At 40.4% G+C, this 26,859-nt stretch overlaps 1 protein-coding gene across 4 annotated transcripts in view; it reads left to right on the top strand.

The window, feature by feature from the left end:
- SEPTIN14 (septin 14) overlaps positions 1–26,859 on the top strand; it is a 79,192-nt gene that overhangs the window by 27,456 nt on the left and 24,877 nt on the right. For all 4 annotated transcript variants that reach the window (XM_054495603.1, XM_054495604.1, XM_054495605.2 and 1 more), the window contains exons 6-7: positions 145–306; positions 18,209–18,305. In XM_054495603.1, coding sequence (XP_054351578.1) covers positions 145–306; positions 18,209–18,305 — 259 coding nt within the window. The remainder of the gene's footprint in view (positions 1–144; positions 307–18,208; positions 18,306–26,859) is intronic.

Consider the following 26,859-nt stretch of genomic DNA (forward strand, 5'->3'; position numbering starts at 1 on the left):
CCGGCAGGCGGAGCTTGCAGTGAGCGGAGATCGCATCACTGCACTCCAGCCTGGGCGACAGAGCGAGACTCCGTCTCAAAACAAAAAACAAAAAAACTATAGGATGAACAATGATGAGATTTTGTTTGTCTTCTTTCTTAATAGGTGAATATTATACCACTGATTGCCAAAGCAGACACAATTTCTAAAAATGATTTACAGACGTTTAAGAGTAAGATAATGAGTGAATTGATTAGCAATGGCATCCAGATATATCAACTCCCAACAGATGAAGAAACTGCTGCTCAAGCGAACTCCTCAATTAATGTAAGTTTCAGTAACATATCTGACAAAGAGGCTAGAAATGAGTGTTTATCCAGAATCCAGTGTGAGAATTTTTAAATTTTTTTTTATTTTGAAAAGCTGCTGAGAATCGATTCTTTGTTAACAGATTTATTTAGATTTAATTCATACACCATGTTCCTCAAGGATATTGGCCTATAATTTTCTTCTTGAAAGTGTATTTTCTTGCTTTGATATCAAGGGGATGCTGCCTCATAAAATGACTCTGAAGGTGTTACCTCTTTTTTCTATTTTTTCAAAGAATTTGAGGATGTTTTATATTAAATTTTCTTTGAAAGTTTGGTAGAATTTACCCAAGAAGTAATGTGGTCCTAGGCTATATTTTGGAGTTTTGAAAAATTACTTCTTTAGTTTCTCTATTTGTTATTGGTCTCTTTAAGCTCTCTATTTATTCTTCATTCCATCTTGGTAGTTTATATGTTTCTAGTAATTTCACCATTTCTTCTAAGTTGTCAAATTGGTTGGTGTATAATTGTTCATAATAGTCCCTTATAATTCTGTTTATTTCTGTAAGAAATAAACTTCAGTAATAAGTTGTAATGTCTTCTCTTTCATTTCTTATTTTATTAACATATTCTCTCTTTTTGTTCTTAGTCTAGGTAAGGGCTTTGATTTTGAGTTTTTTTTCCCAAATCAACTCTTAGCTTCATTGATTAATTTTTTGTTTTGTTTTATTTTTTGAGACAGAGTCTCACTCTGTTGCCCAGGCTGGAGTGCAGTGGCACAATCTCGGCTCACTGTAACCTCCATCTCCCGGGTTCAAGTGATTCTCCTGCCTCAGCCTCCTGAGTAGCTGGGATTACAGGAGCGTGCCACCACACTTGGCTAATTTTTGTGTTTTTAGTACAGACAGGGTTTCACCATGTTGGCCAGGCTGGTCTCGAACTCCTGGCCTCAAGAGATCTGCTGGGATTACAGGTGTGAGCCACCGTGCCTGGCTGATTAAAATTTTTTTTATTCTCTATTTCATTTATTTATGCTCTAGTCTTTGTAATTTCTTTCCTTCTGCTATTTGTGTGTGTGTGTGTGTGTAAGTGTGTGTGTGTGTGTGTGTGTGTAAAGTTAGGTTGTTTATTTGAGATCTTTTTTTTTGAGACGGAGTCTCCCTCTGTCGCCCAGGCTGGAGTGCAGTGGTGCAATCTCAACCTCTGCCTCCCAGGTTCAAGTGATTCTCCTCCCTCAGCCTCCCGAGTACCTGGGACTACAGGCATGCGCCACCACATCTGGCTAATTTTTTTGTATTTTTAGTAGGATGGGGTTTCACCATGTTAGCCAGGCTGGTCTCAAACTCCTGACCTTGGGCAATCTGCCTGCCTCTGCCTCCCAAAGTGCTGGGATTACAGGTGTGAGCCACCACACAGGCGAGATCTTTTTTTAAAAAAAGATGTAGGTGTTTACTACTATAAACTTCCTTCGTTTTTTATTTTAGATTCAGAGGGTATAAGTGCATATTTGTCAAATAGATATATTGTGTAATAGTGAGGTTTGGCTTCTAGTGTAACTATCCTGAAATAGTAAACATTGTACCCAACAGATCATTTTTTTTTTTTTTGAGACATGGTCTCTCTCTGTTGCCCTGGCTGGTGTGCAGTGGCGTGATCACATCTCACTACCAATAGATAATTTTTTGACCATCAGCCTCCTCCCAATCTCTCCCTTTTGGAGTCTCACTATCTATTGTTTCCATCTTTGTGTCCTTGTGTACTCATTGTTTAGCTCCTACTTATGAGAACATGTGGTATTTGATTTTCTGTTTCTGAGTTATTTCACTTAGGATAATGGCCCCCAGCTCCATCCATGTTACTGCACAGAGCATGATTTCATTTTTATGGCTGCATAGTATTCCATGGTGTATATATGCCATATTAAAAAAAAATCCAGTCCACTGTTAATGGACATTTAGGTTAATTCCATGACTTTACTATTATGAGTAGGAATGTAATACACATGAGTGAAAGTGAGTTTTTTATATAATTATTTCTTGTCTTTCAGATGCCTAGTAGTATAATCACTGGGTTGAATGGTAGCTCTATTTATAGTGCTTTGAGAAATCTCTATACTGTTTTTCATAGAGGTTGTTATGGTCCCACCAACAGTGAATAAGTATTCATTATTCTCTGCATCCACACCAACATCTGTTGTGTTTATAGTAATAGCCATTCTGACTATGTAAGATGATATCTTATTGTGTGTGTGTGGTGTGTGTGTTTGAGACAGTCTTGCCCTGTCACTCAGGCTGGAGTTCAGTGGTGTGATCTCGGCTCACTGCAACCTCTGCCTCCTGGGTTCAAGAGATTCTCCTGCCTCAGCTTCCAAGTAGCTGGGATTACAGGTGCCTGCCACCATGCCCAGCTAATTTTTGTATTTTTAGTAGAGATGGGGTTTAACCATATTGGTCAGGCTGGTCTTGAACTCCCGACCTCAGGTGATCCACCCACCTTGGCCTCCCAAAGTGCTGGGATTACAGGTGTGAGCCACTGTGCCTGGTCTTTATTGTGGTTTTAATTTGCATTTCTCTGATGATTGGTGATGTTGAGCAATTTTTCATATGTTTGGTGGCCACTTGTATGTCTTCTTTTGAGAAATGTCTGTTCATATCCTTTGCGGTCTTTTTTAATGAGGTTGTTTATTCTTTGTTGTTGTTGAGTTGTTTGTGTTCTTTTTAGATTCTGGATATTAGTTCTTTGTCAGATGCAAAGTTTGCAAATATTTTGTTCCTATTGTGTAGGTTGTCTGTTTACTCTGTTGATTATTTCTTTGGCTGTGCTCTTTAGTTTAAGTCCCATTTGTGTATATTTGGTTTTGTTGCATTTGCTTTTCAGGTCTCAGTTATGAATTATTTTCCTAGGCCAATATCTAGAAGAGTTTTTCCTAAATTTTCTTCTAGGATTTTTATAGCTTCTGGTCTTTCATTTAAGTCATTAATACATCTTGAGTTAAAGTTTGTATATGATGAGAAATAGGAATTCAGTTTCATTCTTTTGCCTATGGGTAGCCAATTTTCCCAGCACCATTTATTGAATAGAATGCCCTTTCCCCATTGTTTATTTTTGCCAACTTTGTCAAAGATCACTTGGTTGTAGGCATGTGATTTTATTACTGGTTCTTTATTCTCTTTTCTTTCACAATTTTTTTCTCCCTTTTTAAGCTGTATGTTTCCTAGCAATGGACTCTCTATTCCATTCCATTAATCTATCTGTCTGTTTTTGTACCAATGCCATACTGTTTTATTTAGCATAGCATTATAGTATAATTTGAAGTCACACACATGATGCCTCTGGCTTAGTTCTTTTTGCTTAGAAGTACTTTGGCTATTTGGATGCTTTTTTGGTTCCATATGATATTTAGGATCGTTTTTTCTAATTCTGTGAAAAAATGATATTGTAATTTGATAGGAATTGTGTTTAATTTGTGCATTGCTTTAGTTAGTGTGGTCTTTGTAATGATGTTGATTCTTCCAATCCAAAAATTCCATAAATTTTTGGAATAGTTTCAGTAAGATTGGTACCAGCTCTTCATTGTACTTCTGGCAAAATTTGGCTGTAAACCTATCTGTTCTTGTTTTTATTTGTTTGAAATTATTAGTGAGTCAATTTCATTACTTGTTATTGGTCTATTTAGTATATCTATTTTTTCCTGGTTTAGTCTTAGGAGGTTGTATGTTTCCAGGTATTTACCCATTTTCTTTTTTTTTTTTAAAGGAATATAAAACTATTATTGAGCACTGTTCACCAATATTTACAATAAGGTAAACAATATACAGTTGGGGCCGGGTGTGGTGGCTCACTCCTGTAATCTCAGCACTTTGGGAGGCCGAGGAGGGCAGATCATGAGGTCAGGAGATCGAGACTATCCTGGCCAACACGATGAAACCCCTTCTGTACTAAAAATACAAAAAATTAGCCAGGTGTGGTGGCGGGCGCCTCCAGTCCCAGCTACTCGAGAGGCTAAGGCAGGAGAATGGCGTGAACCCAGGAGGCGGAGCTTGCAGTGAGCCGAGATCGCGCCACTGCACTCCAGCCTGGGCCACAGGGCGAGACTCTGTCTCAAAAAAAAAAAAAAAAAAAAAAACCAATATACAGTTGGATAACATTCTGATTACCACGAAGTTGTATTTCCTGGCTTTTGCTGAACCAGTAAAGCAAATACTGAAAAGATTGAGCCTACATGTAAGGAATGAGTTGGGGTAAAGAAAAAAACATGTAAGTCATTTTTTTTTGTTTTTTGAGACAGAGTCTCACTCTGTCGCCCAGGCTGGAGTGCAGTGATGCGATCTCGGCTCACTGCAAGCTCCGCCTCCTGGGTTCACGCCATTCTCCTGCCTCAGCCTTCTGAGTAGCTGGGACTATAGGCACCTGCCACCACACCCGGCTAATTTTTTGTATTTTTAGTAGAGACGGGGTTTCACCGTGTTAGCCATGATGGTCTCGATCTCCTGAACTCGTGATCCGCCCGCCTTGGCCTCCCAAAGTGCTGGGATTACAGGCGTGAACCACCGTGCCTGGCCAAAAACATGTAAGTCTTTTAGTTTTACTTTTGTAATTTAAGCTATGAAGAGGCTTTTTTTTTTTTTTTTTTTTTTTGAGATGGAGTCTCGTTCTGTCGCCCAGGCTGGAGCGCCCTGGTGCTATCTCGGCTCACTGCAACCTCTGCCTCCCAGCTTCAAACAATTCTCTGGAAGAGGCCATTTTTTATTGCAGACTTGAAGAGCTGTTATTCACTGCCTTCAAGCTGCTCTGGGTCGAAGGTCTGCGGCATCTCTGGCCCTCTGCGCCTCCAGCTCGAGCCACATCCAAGCAGGGAGGGATGAATTTAACCATTTTATCTAGGTTTTCTAGTTTGTATGCATAGAGATATTCATATTAGTCTCTGATGATTTTTTGTTTTCTGTGGTATCAGTTGTAATGTCACTTTTATCACTTCTGATTGTGCTGTGCTTACTTGAATCTTCTCTCTTTTTTCTTGGTTAATCTAGCTAGCACCATATCAATTTTCTTTCTTTTCTTTCTTTCTTTTTTTTTTTGAGACAGAGTTTTTGCTTTGTTGTCCAGGCTGGGGTGCAGTGGCACGATCTTGGCTCACTGTAACCTCTGCCTCCCAGGTTCAAGCAATTCTCATGCCTCAGCCTCCTGAGTAGCTGAGATTACAAGCACCTGCCACCATGCACAGCTGATTTTTTGTATTTTAGTAGATACGGGGTTTCACCATCTTGCCCAGGCTGATCTGGAACTCCTGAGCTCAGGCGATCCACCTGTCTTGGCCTCCCAAAGTGCTAGGATTACAGGCATGAGCCACCGTGCCCGGCCTAGCACCATATCAATTTTCTTATCTTTTCAAAAAACAAAACAGGTTTTTTGAATTAACACAGACAAAAAAAAAAAAAAGTAAATTTAAATAAACAATCAAGAGTTCAATAAATAGGAAATTATGTAAAGCAACCAAACTTATGAGTTGTAGGCATTTCTGAGAGAGAAGAGGAAAAGGTAAAAAGATTGGAAACATATTTGAGGGAATAATCAGGAAAATTGCCTTGGCCTCGCTAGAGAGGTACACATCCAGATACAAGAAGCTCGGAAAATACCTGAAAATATTTTGCAAGATGAACTTCACCAGACTATCCAAAGGCAACTTGAAGGAAAATACTCTGAAAGAAGCAAGAGAGAATTTTCAAATCATCTATAAAGGAAATCACATTAGACTAACAGCCGACTTCTCAGAAGAAAGTTTACAAGCCAAAAGGCACTGGGATCCTATTTTCTGTCTGTCTTCTGCTTAGTCTAGCCTATGGTTAAAGCTTTCATCTGGCCAGGTGCAGTGGCTCACGCCTGTAATCCCAGCACTTTGGGAGGCCGAGATGGGCGGATCACGAGGTCAGGAGATCGAGACCATCCTGGCTAACACGGTGAAACCCTGTCTCTACTAAAAATACAAAAAATTAGCCAGGCGTGGTAGTGGGTGCCTATAGTCCCAGCTACTCGGGAGGCTGAGGCAGGAGAATGGCGTGAACCCGGGAGGCAGAGCTTGCGGTGAGCTGAGATGGCGCCACTGCACTGCAGCCGGGGCGACAGAGCAAGACTCTGTCTCAAAAAGAAAAAAGAAAGAAAAAAAAAAAAGCTTTCATCTGTAACCCAACCCTTCAGTGTGTTTTTCATTTCCAGAAATTCCATTGTTTTTATTTTAAGATATCTGTACTTCATTCACATTCTGCATTGTTCTGGTATCTTTGTGTTGATTTTCAACTTTCTCTTGGATCTCATTGAACTTCCTTATAATCCATATTTTGAATTCATTATCTTTCATTTCAGAATTTTCATTTTGGTTAGGATCCATTGCGAAAGAGCTAGTGTGTCCTTTGGTAGTGTCAAAACATTCTGCTTTTTTTTTTCTTCATGATGTCAAACTTCTTATGATGGTTTCTTCTTATCTGGGAAAGTTGTCCCTTCTTATTTTTGAATTTAATTTAATTTAGATGGGGTTTTTCCCCCTTGTGGGTGTAACTACAGCGTATATTGGGTAGGGGGCTTTGGCTTTGTTTCTTTAGCCCTGTGCCCTTCTGTCAGTAGACTTTTTATTGATTTGTGCAGTTTAACCTCCATGCCAGTAAGTGGCGCTTATGAGTAAGAGCCAGCTATGGCAGAAGCAGATGGTGTGTGTTTGATCTTTGTTTACTGAGATTTCCTGTCTGTTGTTTCAGGTGATAGGCTGGTCTATACAGTGCCTAGACTCTGAGTTGCCTGTTCAGCAAAGAGGGGAAGACAAAGCTGGGCAGAGCTGGACCACAAAGCTTACCCACCAACATCTCAATGATGAATGTGAACAGTAGCCTTTACAGGGGTGGCTGGGGCAGCTCCTGGTGAAATGCTCACAGGTCTCTGTAGGGAGGGAGGAGCTGTACCAGCTCTACCTCCTGTGTAGGTAGGAACATGATCTGTTTCCCTGTCCTACCCCTGTCCCAAAGTTCATGACTCTCAGTTCATACAGACCCTGTCATCTATCTCTAGGTCATAATGGAGCCAAGAGCCATTGAAAATGCCTGTCTTGTGGCTCTTCATAGGAGCAACCTCAGGGTAGGACCTCTTCCCTCAGCCCGATACAGACAGCCCTGTGGCTTGCCTCTTCTCTCATGCAGGAATGCTGCTCCTTTGTGTACACAGGAGAAGCAGCTTCACCTTTCAGTACATGAGGGTGGATTTCAGCTGTTGCACTGTCGGCTAGCTGGGTCAGCACAGCCTTAGTCTCCAGAGGGAGTGATCAGGTGCCAATGGTGGACTGGACTAGCCATTTTCTTGATTCTCAGATCCCTATATGGTGCTCTGGATGGCATGCATAAGTACTGGAGGGACTGGATCAGAAACAGGCTGGCATATGTGTCCTCAGGTACCCAGGGTTCAGGTGCTGGCTGTGATAGAGAGGGGCAGGCTGGCCCCCACACAGCTGGCAGAAAACTTAGGCAGGGTCAGGAAGAATGCTCAGGCAACTGCAGAATGCTAAAGCGACAGCAGTGCCAGGGCAGATTGCAAGTATCTGGGGGCCGGGCTCTCAGAAGGGTGCCAGGCTACAGCTGAAAAGATCAGGTGGCAGCATTGTTCTTTATTCTTTTTTTTTTTTTTTTTTGCTGGGACAGTGTTTTGCTCTTGTTGCCCAGGCTGGAGTGCAATGGCATGGCCTTGGCTCACTGCAACCTCTACCTCCTGGGTTCAAGCAATTCTCCTGCCTCAGCCTCCTGAGTAGCTGGGATTACAGGCACCCTCCATCACATTGGCTAATTTTTGTATTGTTAGTAGAGACAGAGTTTTGCCATGTTGGCCAGGCTGGTCTTGAACTCCTGACCTCAGGTGATCTGCCTGCCTCAGCCTCCCAAAGTGCTGGGATTACAGGCGTGAGCCACTGGGCCCAGCCCATCCTTTATTCTTAAAGGACAGCTTTTTGGGGGTACAGTATTCCTTTTGGTCTTTCTCTTTCTTCCAGTACATTGAATCATCCCGCTGTTTCTTGATCTGCAAGATTTCTATTGAGAAATCCATTGATAGTCTCACGCAGGCTCCCTTATATGGGACAAGATGTTTTTCTCTTGCTGCTTTCAAAATTCTCTTTGTGATATAGGTCAGGGTATACAAAGATTCAGTTTGCAAAATGAGTAAGTTCTGAAAATCTAATGTATGGCAATGTGAATATAGTTAACAATATACAACATTGCATACTTGAAATTTGGTAGAAGAGTAGATCTACATGTTCTCACCCCCGAAAAAGCAAAGATAATAATAATTATTTGAGGTAATAAATATGATAAATAACTTAATTGTGACTTTTTTTTTTTTTTTTGAGACGGAGTCTCACTCTGTCGCCAGGCTGGAGTGCAGTGGCGCGATCTTGGCTCACTGCAACCTCCGCCTCCTGGGTTCACGCCATTCTCCTGCCTCAGTCTCCCGAGTAGCTGGGACTACAGGCGCCCGCCACCACGCCCAGCTAATTTTTTATATTTTTAGTAGAGACAGGGTTTCACCATGTTAGCCAGGATGGTGTTGATCTCCTGACCTTGTGATCTGCCTGCCTCGGCCTCCCAAAGTGCTGGGATTACAGGTGTGAGCCACTGCGCCCCGCCAATTGTGACATTTTAATAAATATGATAAATAACTTAGTTGTGGCAATTTTTCACAATGTATATACATATCAAAACATCAAGCTGTACACCTGAAATATATACAATTTTATTTCTCAAATACATATTTATTACTCATTCACAGAGGGATATGAATACTCAAAGGAGAGAGAATCATTAAAAAAAACCTCTGAATCCCCAAATTCTGTCTTTGACATTTGACAATTTAATTATAATTTGTTTACCTGTTTGGGTTTTGAATATTTGGGCTTCATGAATGTGGATGTTAATTTCTCTACCTAGATGTGAAAAGTTTTCAGCCATTGTTTCTCTAAATACTATTTCTATCTCTTTCTCTCTTTTCTTCTTCTGAGATTTCTATAATGCATACATTGGTTTGCTTGACGATTTTCCATAAGTTCCACAGGCTCTCTTCACTTTTTCCATCCTTTTTGTTTTTGTTCATCTAATGATAATTTCAAATAATTTGTCTTAGAGTTCACTCATTCTTTCTTCTGCTTGACTGAGTCTTGCATTGAAGCTGTCCACTAAAATTCTCAGTGCAATTATTTTACTTTTTAGAGCCAGAATTTTTGTGTTTTTTATTTCTTTATTGAACTTCTAATTTTGTTCATGTATTGTTTTCCTGATTTCATTTTGTCGTTTATCTGTGTTTGCTTGAAGCTTATTTAGCTTTTTTTTTTTAGATGATTATTTTGAATTTTTGCTGGGTGCAGTGGCTCACGCCTGTAATCCCAGCACTTTGGGAGGCCGAAGTGGGTGGATCACCTGAGGTCAGGAGTTTGAGGCTAGCCTGGCCAACATGGTGAAGCCCTGTCTCTACTAAAAATACAAAAACTAGCTGGGTGTGGTGGTGCATGCCTGTAATCCCAGCTACTTGGAAGGCTGAGGCAGGAGAATCACTTGAACCTGGGAAGTGGAGGTTGCAGTGAACTGAGATCACACCACTGTATTCCAGCCTGGGCGACAGAGTGAGACTGTCAAAACAGACAAACAAACACAATTATTTTGAATTTTTTTCAAGTAGCACATGGATCTTCATTATTTTAGGGCCACTTAATGGCTCTGTATTAGGGATTTTTTTTTCTCTTTTTTTTGTGGGATTATGTTTGACTGATTCTTCATAATCTTCATAGTCTTGCATTGGTCTTTGCTTAAAGGAGCAGTCTTGTCTTCTTGTCTTTACAGACTCGTTTTATTAGGTAAAGACATTCTCATGTTAGGCTCCCAACTGGCATAACTACTTTAGGGACCATGGTCACGTGGGATGGATCGGGTCCTGGTCTTCTGGGGGTTCTGCAGTCAGTCTGTGTGTGGGTGGGGCTCATGGAAGGACTTTTGGGCAAGGAGCTTCAGTGCTTCGGTCTTGTGGGATTGGAGCCAAGTCCACAGAGAAATGTGGGTGCTTATAGGTCTGCAGCTGAGTCTGCGTTTAGTCTATTTGCTACTAAGGTGTGAGCCTGCCTTCTTAAAGTGGCTTTCCTTGGTCTTCAGATGTACTAGAATATCATAATCTCCTATCTGGACCCCAAAGCTCCCACAATGGCACTTTTGTCCATAGATGCTTGCCAAATTAGCATTTTCTCGGGGGATAAGAACTGGGATCTCCTATTCTCTTATCTTGCTGATGTCACTCTTCTTTAATTCTTTAATCTTGGTTTCTCTTAGATCTATGGACATAATTATAATGGCTAGATAATGCATTGTAACAACTTGGGATAAGAGTTCTATCTCTTCCCCTAGAGTTTGTTATTGTTATTTATTTGTTCAGTAACTGGCAGAATTGTTTGAGTAAAGTCTATTTCTCCTCCTACAATGGTAAGCCTCTGATGTTGTTCTTCATTAAGGTGAAGTTTTAGGCAGCCTCATAGCCGCACTGAATGACAGTGGTTTTGGTTGCACTCTCTCTTTTCACATGATCATACCCAGCTGATAAGCTACACTAATTGCTAGCTGATTGCTCAGTGTTTGCAGCACTGCCCTGTTAAATATATTGTTCTATAAATGAATTCTATCAAATGTGTCTCCTTTTAGGGAATGATTTCTGAGGTCAGTGTTTGACATTTGTTGCAACCCCAGGATGCCTCCTCCCAGCTTTCTTATTATTTGTTTCTCTCTTGCAAACTAGTTGGACTACAATTTAGCCTTTATTGGAATCTCCTTATAATTTTATTTCACCCCAACCTCCATCCTTCTTTTTTTTTTTTTTTTTGAGATGGAGTCTCACTCTGTTGCCCAGGCTGGAGTGCAGTGGCATGATCTCAGCTCACTGCAACCTCTGTCTCCAGGGTTCCAGCGATTCTCCTGCCTCAGCTTCCTGAGTAGCTGGGATTACAGGCACCCACCACCACACCTGGCTAATTTTTTTTTCTTTTTTGAGACGGAGTCTTGCTGTGTCGCCCAGGCTGGAGTGCAGTGGCTCGACCTCAGCTCACTGCAAGCTCCACCTCCCGGGTTCACACCATTCTCCTGCCTCAGCCTCCTGAGTAGCTGGGACTACAGGCGCCCACCACCATGCCCTGCTAATTTTTTGTATTTTTAGTAGAGATGGGGTTTCACTGTGTTAGCCAGGATGGTCTCCATCTCCTGACCTCGTGATCCGCCTGCCTCAGCCTCCCAAAGTGCTGGGATTACAGGAGTGAGCCTCCGTGCCTGGCTAATTTTTGTATTTTTAGTAGAGGTGGGGTCTCACCACGTTGGCCAAGCTGGTCTCAAACTCCTGACCTCAAATGATCCAACCGCCTCGGCCTCCCAAAGTGCTGGGATTACAGGTGTGAGTCACCACGCCCGGCCCCATTCTTCTTTTTAAATGTAAAATACTTTTATTTTTTTTAGTAGTTTTATGTTTGTAGAAAAATTGAGCTGAAAGAACAGAGAGATCTTAATGCCCTCCCTTGATTTTCTTCTATTATTAACATCCTGCATTAAGTGTGGTGCATTTGTTACACTTGATGAGGCAATATTGGTAAGTTATAAAGTTCGTATCTGACAACAGTCTTCATTGTTTGTGTTGAACATTGTATGGGTTTCAACAAATGTCTAATGACCTCTATCCCATATTGCAGTAACATTCACCATAGTTTCACTGCCCTAAATATCACCTGTACTTGACCTATTCATTTCTGTCTCCCTCTTTTCCCTTTACCCTTGGCAACTATTGATCTTTTTACTCTCCGTAATTTTTTATTTTGGGAATATCACATAGTTGGAATCATAGTTCGTGTAGAACTTTCGGATTGGCTTCATCCACTTAGAAATATGTATTTAAGGTTTCTCTGTGTCTTTTTTTGTGGCTTGATAGCTGATTTCTCGTTATTATTGAATAATATTTCATGTTTAGGTATGCCACAGTTCATTTATCCACTCACTGATTAAAGGATATCTTGGATGCTTTCAAGTTTTAGCAATTATGAGTAAAGTTGCTATAAACATTTGTGTGCAGGCTTTTGTATGGACGCAAGTTTTCAACTTATTTGGATAAATACTGATGAGTGCATTTCTGGATCATATGGTAAAAGTACGTTTAGTTTCTAAAGAAACTACCAGTCTTACAATGTTGTTACTGCCATTTTGCATTCTAACTGGCAATGAGTGATAGTTCCTGCTGCTCTGTATCTTTGCCAGGATTTGGTGTTGTCAGTGTTTGGGATTTTGGAAGTTTAAAAACAAATTGTTTTTGTTTTTTTTGAGATGGAGTCTCATTCTTGTCACCCAGGCTGGAGTGCAGTGGCATGATCTTGGCTCACTGCAACCTCCACCTCCCAGGTTCAAGCAATTCTCCTGCCTCAGCCTCCCAAGTATCTGGGATTACAGGCACGCACCACCACGCCTGGCTTTTTTTTTTTTTTTTTTTTTTTTTGTATTTTTAATAGAGATGGGGTTTTACCATGTTGGCCAGGCCGGTCTTGAACTCCTGACCTCAGGTGATCCACCCACCTCAGCCTTCCAAAGTGCTGGGATTACAGATGTGAGCCACTGCTTGGCCTAAAAAAAAATTACTGACTTTTATTTTAGATTCAGTGGGTGGAAATTTAATAAATGTGTAGTACCATGTATTTTTCTTTTAATTTGCAGTTCCTTGAGGATGTATGATGTTGATCATCTTTTTTACATGCTAATTTGTTATCTGAATATCTTTTTTGTTGAGGTGGCTATTTGGATCTTGTGCCCATTTTTAATCGAGTTGTTCATTTTCTTGTTGGGTTTTAAGAGTTCTTTGTATATTTTGGACATCAGTCCTTTATCAAGTGTGTGTTTTGCAAAGATTTTCTCTCAGTCTGTGGCTTATCTTGTTATCTTTAACAGTGTCTTTTGCTAGCAGAAGTTTTAGTTTTAATGAAGTTCAACTCATTGATTCTTTCCATTCATCGATGATGTTTTCAGTGTTATATCAATGAAGTCATTGCTAAATCCAAAGTCACCTGCATTTCCTTTTATGTTATCTGTTGCAAGGGAGTGATGACTACCTGGCCTGGTGGTGCAGGCATAAAGGAATTTACCTTGTTGAGGCAGAGGTTGCAGTGAGCCAGGATTGCACCACTGCACTCCAGCCTGAGTGACAGAGTGAGACTCTCTCTCTCAAAAAAAAAAAAAAAAAAAAAAAATTTACCTTATTGTAGGTAAGAAAGGTAGATTTATTAAAGAAAGTAGGAAAATACATTGCTAGGGAGGCAACGGGCAGCTTGCAAGAAAGAAGCTGACTGCAAACAAAGGATTGCTGCAGATTTTATAGGCTAGTTCTTAGGCTGTATGCTGAAGAGGGCTTTGTGTAGTGCTGATAATGCCAAGGTTGTGATGCGGGATTCTTAGTCATTTTGCCAGCCAGGGACCTCCGGCCAGTAACACCCCCACCTGGGCCTTGCTTGCCACACAGGAGGCTCCCCATCCACTTGGCCCATTCTGGCTTGCACAGTGGCTCAGCCTGTGGCTGGGCCAGCATGCCCCAGCCTGCCTGTGTTAAAGCTTCTACCTGAGATCGGCAGTTCATGAACTCTTTTCCCACATCCAAGAAGAATGAGGATACCCTGACAATTGAAGGACGAGGAAGACAGAGAAGAATTTTATTGAGTGATGGAACAGCTCTCAGTGGAGAGGGGACCTGGGGGCTGTTTCTCTCCTTGTGTGGCTAAGTCCAGGGCTTTTATAGGATCAGAATAGGGGAGTGCATGCTGATTGGTTTGTGAGTACGCATAAAGGTTACAACAAAGGCACCACCCAAAGGTGGGCACAACAGTGTGAAAAAAACAATTAGGAAGTGTAGGTATATGTAAAACAGGTGAAGGGTAGGGATCAGTCAGAGGAAAGTGCACCAAGCAGGACGACAGGTTCTCAATCCAGCCCATGGATTTGACTTGTAGCTTGGCTTTCAGGCTTTAAACTATCCTTGGCTTGGAGGTGGGGCTTCCATGGGGACTTGCCCCTATCTGCCTAGGCATTTGTCCATCTCCTGCCACTATCAGTGGCAGTGAGCTAACTTGCAATTTTTTGTATCAGCCGAGGGTCTGCTGGTAGCTAGGCACAGGAAGATTGTGAGTTATTTGTGCAGGAGGGCCGTGTGTTCTGGATTGTGAAGAAAGGCAGACTTGTAGCTTATCTGCTTCTTTTTTTTTTTTTTTTTGCTTTCCCCTGCTCCCACCAGCCTGACTCCCTTTCTCTAATTAGGACTCTACATTGTCTTCTAGGAATTTTATCGTTTTATGCTTTACATTTAGGCCTGTGATCCAATTTGAGTTAATTTTGTGAAATATGTAAGGTCTGTTTATAGATTCTTATTTTTGCATGTGAGTATTCAGTTCCAGCACTGTTTACTGAAAAGAATATCTTGTCTCCATTGAATTCCCATTGCTTCTTTGTCAAATATCAGTTAACTATATTTGTGTAGGCATATTTCTGGGCTCTCTACTCTGTTCTATTGATCTGTTTGTCTATTATTTTGCCCATGCCACGCTGTTTTGATTACTATGGCTTTGTAATAAATCCTGAGGTTGAATAGTATGTCTTCCAACTTTGTTCTTCTTCAATATTGTGTTGGCTATTCTAGTTCTTTTGCCTTTTCATATAAATTTTGGAGTTAATTTGTTATTATTCACAAAATAATTTGGTGAAATTTTGATTGGGATTGTGGTGAATCCATAGGTTAAATTATGGAACATTGACATCTTGACAACATTGAGTCTTTCTATCCATGTACATGGAATGTCTCTCCATTTATTTAGATAGTCCCTGATTTTTTCAATAGAGTTGTATCTTTTTTCTCATCTAGAACCACTATTAAAAACAGTATGGTGGTTATATGGTTTAGCTGTGTCTCCACCCAAATCTCAACTTGAATTTTATCTCCCAGAATTCCCACACGTTTCGGGAGGGACCCAGGGGAAGGTAATTGAATTATGGGGGCTGGTCTTTCATGTGCTATTCTTGTGATAGTGAATAAGTCTCACGAGATCTGACAGGTTTATCAGGTGTTTCTGCTTTTGCTTCTTCCTAATTTTCTCTTGCCACTGCCATGTAAGAAGTGCCTTTCACCTCCCACCATGCTTCTAAGGCTTCCCCTGCCATGTGGAACTGTAAGTCCAATTAAACCTCTTTTTCTTCCCAGTCTTGGGTATATCTTTTATCAGTAGCATGAAAACAGACTAATACAGGTGGTTTCTCCAAAATTGAAAATAAAATTACCATGTGATCTAACAATCCTCTTTCTCTGAAAGAATTGAAAGCAGAGTCTTACTTAGATATTTGTAAAGCCATATAAATTGCATTATTATCCACAGTAGCTGAGAGATGGAAGCAACCCAAATGTCCATCAACAGAAGAATAGGTAAGGAAGGATTAACACTGGACTCTATTTGATTCCATTGGTCTACATGTCTGTCTTTATGCTACTTCCAAACTATTTTTATTACTGTAGCTTTGTAATATGTTTTGAATTCTAGAAGTGTGAGACCTCTAACTTTGGTCTTTCTTTTCAATATTTTTTTGGCTATTCAAGTCCCTTGGGATTACATATAATTTTTTGAATGGGTTTTCTCTGTTTCATGGCCTGTTTCTCCTCCAAGGCAAAATCTCTGAGGCAGGGTTCTGGAATTGTGGGTGGAAACAATGGCAGGTTATCCGCGCCGCCCTGAAGCTTCAGGCACCCACTGGTAACTGAGAGCTCAGTGAGGAGGAGCAGCAGTCTGAGGTTCTTTGGATTACTTCCCCACACAATGAGCCACTGCCTCATGAACTAGGCAAGGATGGTCAGGGCCCCCATCTTCTCTGTTTGCTGCATCCAAGGCAGGGCCCCTATTTCACAAGTAGGTCTTGAGTGGTAAAAGGGAGCCTCCAACTCTCAAATAGACTTGCCAAGGACTTAGCCTCAAAAACAGGTAGATGGGGGTTGGATGCGAATGCTGTGTTGTCTCCGGTTCTGGAATCAGGGCAGTAATAAAGATGACGAAACTCTTTATCTGTGTAAATATTTTAGGCTAGTAAATGCCTAAAATATTAGCTTAAATTTGAAAGATGATAATTTTCTTTTTTTTTTTTTGAGACGGAGTCTCACTCTTGTTTCTCAGGCCGAGGTGTAATGGCGCGATCTCAGCTCACTGCAACCTCCACCTCCTGGATTCAAGCAATTCTCCTGCCTCAGCCTCCCAAGTAGCTGGGATTACATGTGCCTGCCACCATGCCCAGCTAATTTCTGTATTTTTAGTAGAGACGGGGTTTTACCATGTTGGCAAGGCTGGTCTTGAACTCCTGACCTCAGGTGATCCTCCCACTTCGGCCTCCCAAAGTGCTGGGATTATAGGCATGACCCACCATGCCCAGCTGAAAGATCATAAATTTTGAAAGTATATAGATTTAGATTTCCATCCTAGCTTCTCTACTTAAAAGCCAAAAGATCCTGCACAATTCACTCATCTTCCCTGAGACTGTTAACTTATCTATGCTATGGGATCAATGACACCTCTATTAAGGCTTTTTTTTTTGAGGTGTAAGTGCCAAAATCTTTGTGAAGGATCTGAAACACAGAGTCTAGAATGTAACAGGTAACTGTAACTGATAACTGTTAATTCCACGTCTTCATTTCTCTTTTCTTATAATTTATACCTCCTTTATTTTAAGATACCTCAAACACTAATAGATTTCTGAATTGAAATGCTAAGTAATGTAAAATGTAAAAACTTCTTTGGGATGGGCGTGGTGGCTCACGCCTGTAATCTCAGCACTTTGGGAGGCTGAGGTGGATGGAACACCTGAGGTCAGGAGTTCAAGACCAGCCTGGCCAACATGGTGAAACTCCGTCTCTACTAAACAATACAAAAATTAGCCAGGCATGGTGGCAGGCGCCTGTAATCCCAGCTACTTGGGAGGCTGAGGCAGGAGAATTGCTTGAACCTGGAAGGTGGAGGTTGCAGTGAGCCAAAATCATGCCACTGCACTATAGCCTGGGTGACAGAGCCAGGCTCTGTCTCAAAAAAACAAACATAATTTATTGAGACATATACAGTATTGCTTATTAATATATTTTATATTGTGTATCCATTAATTATTATAATAGTTGTAGTCATTTTTAATATTTTTGTCTTTTAACTTTTATATCAGAGTTAAAAGTTATTTGCATGTTATTTCTTCAACATTCAGGGTAAAGATGGTTCAGGGTAAACATAGTGTGAGAAAAATGATGCCTACTAAAAATATTTTTTCTGTGTGTTTCCCACAGCAGGATACCTTGCTTTAGGCTCTGCTCAGTAGACAGTTTCCAATTGTGTGCACAGCCTGAGACTGATGCTGACAGAAAACAATTAGTGCATACTGTCAAGTCTTAAAATGAGATGCAGGGTAGATCCCTAATTAAATTTATTACAATATCATCATCTCTGTCATTTTTTTTGTGTGTGTGGTGGAGTCTTGCTCTGTTGCCCAGGCTGGGGTGCAGTGGTATGATCTCGGCTCACTGCAAGCTCCGCCTCCCAGGTTCATGCCATTCTCCTGCCTCAGCCTCCCGAGTAGCTGGGACTACAGGCGCCCGCCACCACGCCCGGCTAATTTTTTGTGTATTTAGTAGGGACGGGGTTCCACCGTGTTAGCCACGATGGTCTCGATCTCCTGACCTCATGATCCGCCCACCTCGGCCTCCCAAAGTGCTGGGATTACAGGCGTGAGCCACCGCACTGGCCTGTCATTTTTATAACAGGAATGAGAGTAATAGAGTAACCTCTATTGGTGCTAGAGAATTCAATTCATGTCATTCTTGTTTTCTAGGGGCTGTTACCCTTTGCTGTGGTAGGGAGTACAGATGAAGTGAAAGTTGGAAAAAGGATGGTCAGAGGCCGTCACTACCCTTGGGGAGTTTTGCAAGGTAAAAATGACAGAGGGCAGGCTTTGGAATGATTAAGTTAAATATATGTGTATCACTCATAGTCTCAAAATAACATTTTAACTTGAGCTAATATTGGTAACTCTTGCTAATCTCTAAGTTAACAGTTACTGATGAGGAACACAAACTCTGTTTTATTTAAACTAATGCTTACTTTGACTATGATTCATTCTCATAGAAGTTTGCTGAACGCTGCTTTAAGCCAAAATCTACAGAGGCTGGGAAGAACCTCTTTGTCTATCCCAATGCTACCAATGTGCCATGTACATATTATCTGTCTCTGTATAAATCATGACACTGAGAATGCTGGAAAGCACTTTCAACAAAATAGAAGCAAAAATACTAGTGTGTAGACATGTTACATAAACTCATTACTACCTAATGTAGAAACCATTTTAAACTGGTCACTAGAAAAAAGAGTTATAAACTTTTTAAAACAAGAAAGTACAATTTACCTTTGGCTACAGATTATACCTTTGACATTTATATTATTATTTAGCATCACTATTATTTAGAATAGTGTAAGCAGTAATTTATTGTCTGGCTCATATACTTGTGGTTCATATAATTATTGGGGAATGGAAGATTTCTACTTGTACTGGTTTCCAAATGATTTTTGTTTGTTTTTTTTTTGAGACAGAGTTTCACTTGTGTTGCCCAGGCTGGAGTGCAGTGGCATGATCTTGGCTCACTGCAACCTCTGCCTCCCAGGTTCCAGCTATTCTCCTGCCTCAGCCTTCCGAGTAGCTGGGATTACATGCGCTCGCCACCACACCCAGCTAATTTTTGTATTTTTAGTAGAGATGGGGTTTCACCATATTAGTCAGGCTGATCTTGAACTCCTGACCTCAGGTGATCCACCTGCCTCGGCCTCCCAAAGTGCTGGGATTACAGGCATGAGCCACCGTGCCCAGCCTCAAATGATGTTTTTAAAAAATTGACATATTAGAAAATTTTAAAATTTGTTAAATATACTTAAAACTTAATGTTTTAATATTTATTATGTTGTATTACATATTAGTATATGTTATAAAATATATATCTATGCTATATATTGATGTATAAAATTTGGTCACAGTATTAATCACAATAAACCATATATTGTGGTCAATCTTCTAGACATGATAAACACAGGAGGGAGCCATACAAATTATTTTTCATTAATTAATCTTAATTGACAAATAAAATTGTATGTACTTATGTACAACATGATGTCTTGAAATACATATACATTGTGGAATGGCTAAATTGATATAATTAACATGTGTTATCTCAATTATTTTTGTGATGAAAACTTAACATCTATCTTAGCAATTTTCAGGAATATAAAATATTGGCTGGGCGCAGTGGTTCATGCCTGTAATCCCAGCACTTTGGGAGGCCGAGGTGGGCAGATCACGAGGTCAGGAGATCGAGACCATCCTGGCTAACACAGTGAAACCCAATCTCTACTAAAAATACAAAAAAATAAGCCAGGCATGGTGGCGGGCACCTGTAGTCCCAGCTACTCGGGAGGCTGAGGCAGGAGAATGGTGTGAACCCAGGAGGTGGAGCTTGCAGTGAGCTGAGATCACGCCACTGCACTCTAGCTGGGCAACAGCTAGAGTTTTCAAAAAAAAAAGAATATAAAATATTGTTATTAACATGGTCACTATGTTGTACAATAGATCTCTTTAACTTGTTCTTATCTAACTAAAATTTTGTATCCTTTGACCAACATCTCTCCTACATACCCTCTACCTAACTCACGTAACCACCATTCTACTCTCTGTTTCTACAAGTTTAACTTTTAAAAATTTGATCTATTAGTGAGATCATTTACCATTTGTCTTTCTGTGTTTGGCGTATTCACTTAGTGTAAAGTCCTCCAGTTCCATCCATGTTGCTGCAAATGATGGATTTCCTGATTTGTAAGGCTGAATATTATTCCATTGTGTATATATACCACACGTTTTTTCTTCATGCATCCATACGTGGACACTTAGATTGCTTCCCTATCTTGGCTCTTGTGAGTAATGGTAGTGTAGGTATCTCTCCGACATACTGACTTCATTTTGGGGAGGTATATATATCCAGTAGTGAGATGGCTGGATCATATGGTAGTTGTTTTATTTTTAATTTTTTGAAGAAACTCCATACCATTTTTCATAATGGTTATCCTAATTTACATTGCCACCAGCAGTGTACAAGGGTTCCCTTTTTTCCACATCCTTACCAGCACTTGTCTGTCTTATTGATAATAGCCATTTTAGCATGGGTGAAGTTACAGCTTATTGTGTTTTTAATTTTTTTTTTTTGAGATGGAGTTTAGCTCTTGTTGCCCAGGCTGGAGTGCAATGGTGTGATCTCGGCTTACTGCAACCTTTGCCTCCTGGGTTCAAGCAATTCTCCTTCCTCAGTAGCTGGGATTACAGGCACGCACCACCATGCCTGGGTAATTTTTTTTTTGTATTTTTAGTAGAGACAGGGTTTTGGCTTGTTGGTCAGGCTAGTCTCAAACTCCTGACCTCAGGTGATCTGCCTGTCTCAGCCTCCCAAAATGCTAGGATTACAGGCATGAACCACCACACTGGGCCTGTGTTTTTTAATTTTTAATTTTTAATTTTTATGGATACATAGTAGGTGTATATATTTATAGGGCACATGAGATATTTGATACTGGCATTCAATGTGTAGTAATCACATTAGGATAGAGTACCCATCAACTCAAGCATGTATCCTTTCTTTGTGTCACAAACAATCCAATTATACTCTTTTAGTTATCTAAAATGTACAATAAATTATTGTTGACTGTAGTCACCCTTTTGTGCTATCAAATGCTAGATCTTATTCATTCTATGTAACTATATATTTGTACCCATCAACCATCCCCACTTCTCTCCCTCCCCAGTCGTTTCCTAGCTTCTGGTAATCAACATTCCACTCTTTATCCCCATGGGTTCAATTGTTTTAATTTTTAGCTCCACAAATGAGTGAGAACATGTGAAGTTTGTCTTCCTGTGTCTTGCTTATTTCACTTAACAGAATGTCCTCAGTTCCATCCATGTTGTTGCAAATGACAGGATCTCATTATTTTTTATGGCTGAATAGTACTCCATCATGTATATGTACCACATTTACTTTATGCATTCCTCTGATGATGGATACTTAGGTTGCTTCCAAATCTTGACTATTGTGAATAGTGCTGTAACAAACATGGGAGTGGAGCTATCTCTTTGATATACTACTTTCCTTTCTTCTGGGTATACACCTACTAGTGGGATTGCTGGATCATATGGTAGTTCTATTTTTAGTTTTTTGAGGAAACTCCATACTGTTTTCCATAGATACTGTACTGATTGACATTCCTATCAACAGTGTACAAGGGTTCCTTTTTCTCCACATCCTCACCAGCATTTGTTATTGCCTGTCTTTTGGATAAAAGCTTTTTTAACTGGGGTGAGGTTATATCTCATTGTAGTTTTTATTTGCCTTTCTCTGGTAATCAGTGATATTGAGCACCTTTTCATTTGCTTGTTTGGCATTTAAAAAAACCCACAGTGAGCAGTTATTTCACACATGTTAAAACAGTTATTATCAATAAGACAAAAGAAGACATTTGTATGTCTTCTTTGGAGAAATGTCTATTCAGATCTTTTGCCCATTTTAAATTAAATTATTAGATTTTTTCCTATTGAGTTGTTTGAGCTTCTTAAATATATTCTGGCTATTAATCTTTTGTCAGATAAATAGTTTGCAAATATTTTCTCATTGTGTATATTGTTTCTTCACTTTGTTGTTTCCTTTGTTTTGCAGAAGCTTTTTAACTTGAGGTGATCCTATTTGTCTATTTTTGCTTTGGTTGCCTGTGCTTGTGGGGTATTACTCACTAAATGTCCTAAAGAGTTTCCCCAATGTTTTTTGTAGTCATTTCATAATTTGAGGTCTTAGATTTAAGCCTTTAATCCATTTTGATTTGATTTTTATATGTGTTGAGAGATAAAAGTCTAGTTTCTTTCTTCTGCAAATGGATATCCAGTTTTCCCAACACCATTTATTGAAGCGCTTATCCTTTCTCCAATGTATGTGCTTGGCACCTTTGTTGAAAATGAGTTCTCTGTGGCTGTATGGATTTATTTCTGGGTTCGCTATTCTGTTCCATTGGTCTGTGTGTCTGTTTTTATGCTGGTACCATGCTGTTTCACTTACTATAGCTTTGTAGTATAATTTGAAGTCAGGTAATGCGATTCCTCCAGTGTTATTTTTGCCCAGAATTGCTTTAAGTATTTTTGTGGTTCCATATACATCTTAGAATGCTTTTTCTTTTTCTATGAAGAATGTCATTGGTATTTTGATAGGGATTGCATTGAATCTGTAGATTGCTTTGGGTAGTATGAACATTTTAACAATATTATTGATTCTTCCAATCCATGAACACGAACTGTGTTTCCATTGTTTTGCATTCTTTTCAATTTCTTTCATCAGTATTTTATAGTTTTCATTGTAGAGATTTTTCATTTCTTTGGTTATGTTTATTCTAGGTATTTTATTTTATAGCTGTCATAAATTGGATTAGTTTTTATTTCTTTTTCAGATTGTTCACTGTTGGCATATAATAATGCTAATAGAATTCTGAATTTCTTCTCTGTGTTATCTTGAATTTCACTGAGCTCTTTTAAAACAGCTATTTTGAGATCTCTGAGAAGTTACATATCTCTGTCCTGAGATATGTGATTGGGATTTGTCATTAGTGCCTTATTTGGTTCATTTGGTGAGGTCATGTTTTCTGGGATGGTCTTGATGCTTGTCAATGTTCATCTATGTCTGGGCATTGAAGTGTTAGATATTTATTGTAATCTTTGCAGTCTGGGCTCAATTGTGCCTGTTCTTCTTGAGAAGGTTTTCCAAGTATTCAAAGGGAATGTATTAGGTAGTACCCCAAGCCCAGTAACACTGTGATGCCAGCAGACTCATACTGCCTCAGTGGTCTTGGATAATATCTGGGAGAATTTCCTGGATCATGAGGCAGAATCTCTCAAACTCTTTTCTCACTTTCTTCCAAACAGAAGGAGTCTCTGTCTGTGCTAGGTTGCTTGGAGTTGAGGGAAGGGTGACATAGTCACTCCTGTGGCCACCACAGCTGGTACTGTGCTGGGTCACATATGAAGCCAGCAAATTACTGGGTCCTGCCCAAGGCCGATGGCAACTACTGCCTTGCTACTACTGATGTTTAAGGCCCAAGGGCTCTTTAGTCAGCAGGTGGTGAGTTCTGCTGGGCTGGGTCCATCTCTTCAGTGTAGCAAGTTCCCTTCTGTCCCAGAGTGGGTCTAGAAATGTCCAGGAAGTAGGGCCTGGAATTGAGGGCTTCAGGAATCGGCTTGGTGGTGTGTTTTACTGTGGCTGAGCTGCTACTCAAGTTGTAAGATAAAGTTCTCTTCTAACCTTCCTTTTCTTTCCCACAAGTGGAAGGAGTCTCTTCTTGAGCTGCACTGCCTGGAGTTGGGGGAGGTGTGATACAAGCACTCCTTGGCCACCAAAACTGGTGTCTTTCTGGGTCACACGCATTCCTATTCCACTGGCTCTGAGCAAGCTCAGTACCTGGACTTGCCCAAGGACTGTAGACCTTGTGGCTTGATTGCCTTTCAAATTTATTCAGGACCCCAGGGCACTTTAATTAACTAGTGGTAGAGGTAGCTGGAACTTAAGTTCCTATCTATCTCTGGCATGGGGTATTCCTCTTTAGTGGGAGCTAGGTTAAATGCTCCCTTTGGCCGGGAGAAGTGGCTCACACCTGTAGTCCCAGCACTTTGGGAGGCCAAGGCGGGTGGATCACCTGAGGTCAGGAGCTTCAGACCAGCCTGACCAACATGGTGAAACCCTGTCTCTACTAAAAATACAAAAATTAACTGGGCATGTTGGTGGGTGCCAGTAATCCCAGCTACTTGGGAGGGAGGCTGAGGCAGGAGAATTGCTTGAACCCAGGAGGCAGAGGTTGCAGTGAGCCGAGATCGCGCCATTGAACTCCAGCCTGGGTGACAGAGCGAGACTCCGCCTCAAAAAAAAAAAAAAAAAAAAAAAAGAACTTCAAAAGCACCAGCAACAAAACCAAAAGAAACAATTTAATAGCATGAAGATACAACCTAGAGATTGGAAAAAATATTTTCAACTTATATATCTGATAAGGGGTGAATGTCCAAAATATATAATATTTTTGATATTACTCTAACAACTCAATAGCAAGAAAACAAATAACACAAGGAAAAATGGGCAAAGGATCTGAACAGGCATTTCTCAAAAGAAGAAATATAAATGGCAAAAGAAACATGAAAAAAATAGCATCCCTAATCATCAGGAAAATGCGAATTAAACACATGATGAAGTATCTCCTCATGTCTGTTAGAATGACTATTATCAAAAAGACAGGCCGGGCGCAGTGGCTCACACCTGTAATCCCAGCACTTTGGGAGGCCGAGGCAGGTGGATCACGAGGTCAGGAGATCGAGACCATCCTGGCTAACGCGGTGAAACCCTGTCTCTACTAAAAATACACAAAATTAGCCTGGCACAGTGGCGGGCGACTGTAGTCCCAGCTACTTGGGAGGCTGGGGCCGGAGAATGGCGTGAACCCAGGAGGCAGAGCTTGCAGTGAGCCGAGATTGCGCCACTGCACTCCAGCCTGGGCAACAGAGTGAGACTCTGTCTCAAAAAAAATAAATAAATAAAATAAGACAAACCATTACAAGTGCTGGCAAGCATATGGAGAAGAGAGAATTCTTTTTTTTTTTAATTTTTATTTTAGGTTCAGGGGTACATGTGCAAATTTGTTATATAGATAAATTGCATGTTGTGGGGGTTTGGTGTAAAAGATTATTTCATCACAGAGATAATAAGCATATTACTGGCTGGAGCAGTGGCTCGAGTCTGTAATCCCAGCACTTTGGCAGGCCGAGGCGAGTGGATCACCTGAGTTCAGGAGTTCAAGACTAGCCTGACCAACATGGCGAAACCCTGTCTATACTAAAAAATACAAAAATTAGCCAGGTGCTCCTGTAATCCCAGCTACTTAAGAGGCTGAAGCAGGAGAATCACTTGAACTCAGGAGGTGCAGTTTGCAGTGAGCCGAGATTGTGCCATTGCACTCCAGCCTCAGCAACAGAGCGAGACTCTGTCTCAAAAAAAAGAAAGTCTCACTTCAGCAGCACATATACTAACAAAAAAAAAAAAAAAAGAAAGAAAAAAAAGTAAGCATAGTAGCTTTTCTGTCCTCACTCTCCTCCCACCCTCCACCCTCAAGGAGGCCCCAGTGTCTGTTGTTCTCCCCTTTGTGTCCGTGTGTTCTCAATATTTATCTCCTACTTATAAATGAGAGTATGTGGTATTTGGTTTTCTGTTCCTGCATTACATCACTTAGGATAATGGCTTCATCTCCATTCATATTGCTGCAAAGGACACGATCTTGTTCTTTTTTTATGGCTGTGCAGTATTCCATAGTGTATATGTACATTTTCTCTATCCAGTCTACCATTGATGAGCATTTAGATTGATTCTATGTCTTTGTTATTGTGAATAGTGCTGCGATGAACATACACGTGCCTGTGTCTTTATGATAGAACAATATATATTCCTTTGGATATAAACCTGGTAATAGGATTACTGGGTCAAATGGTAGTTCTGTTTTAACTTCTTTAAGAAATTGTCAGGCTGGGCGTGGTGGCTCACGCCTGTAATCCCAGCACTTTGGGAGGCTGAGGAGAGTGGATCACCTGAGGTCAGGAGTTCGAAACCATCCTGGTCAACATGGTGAAACTCCATCTTTACTAAAAATACAAAAATTAGCTGGGCGTGGTAGTGGACGTCTGTAATCCCAGCTACTTGAGAGGCTGAGGTTGGAGAATCACTTGAACCCAGGAGGCGGAGGTTGCAGTGAGCCGAGATCGCACTGCTGCACTCCAGCCTGGGTGACAAAAGCGAAACTGTGTCTCAAAAAAAAAAAAAAAAAGAAGAAAAGAAATTATCAAACTACTTTTCACAATGGCTGAACTAATTTATATTCCCACCAGCAGTGTATATACGTTCCCAAGAGAAAAGGGAATTCTTAAACATCATTGGTGGGAATTTAAGTTGGTACAGCCATTTTGGGAAATAATATGAAGGTTCCTCAAAAACTAAAAATAGTATTACTGTATGATCCAGTAGTACCACTTCTGGGTATGTACCCTAGTGGAATGAAATTGATCGGTCAAAAGACATCTGCACTCACATTTTTATTTCAATCTTTCAAAATATATTAAGACTTATTTTGTGGCCTAACATATAATCTGTCCTGAAGAATGTCTTGTGTTTGTTTGAGAAAAATGTGTATTACTTTGCTGTTGGATGAAATATTCCACATATGTCCATTAGGTCTATTTGGTCTAAAGTGTAGTTTAAATCTGATATTTTCTTACTGATATTCTGTCTGGATAATCTATCCATTGCTGAAAGTAGGGTATCTAAGTCCCTTACTATTATTGTAATACAGTGTATCTCCCCCTCAGGTCTACTAATATTTGCCTTA

The sequence above is a fragment of the Pongo pygmaeus genome, chromosome 6, assembly GCF_028885625.2.
Source record: "Pongo pygmaeus isolate AG05252 chromosome 6, NHGRI_mPonPyg2-v2.0_pri, whole genome shotgun sequence".
NCBI classification, from domain to species: domain Eukaryota; kingdom Metazoa; phylum Chordata; class Mammalia; order Primates; family Hominidae; genus Pongo; species Pongo pygmaeus.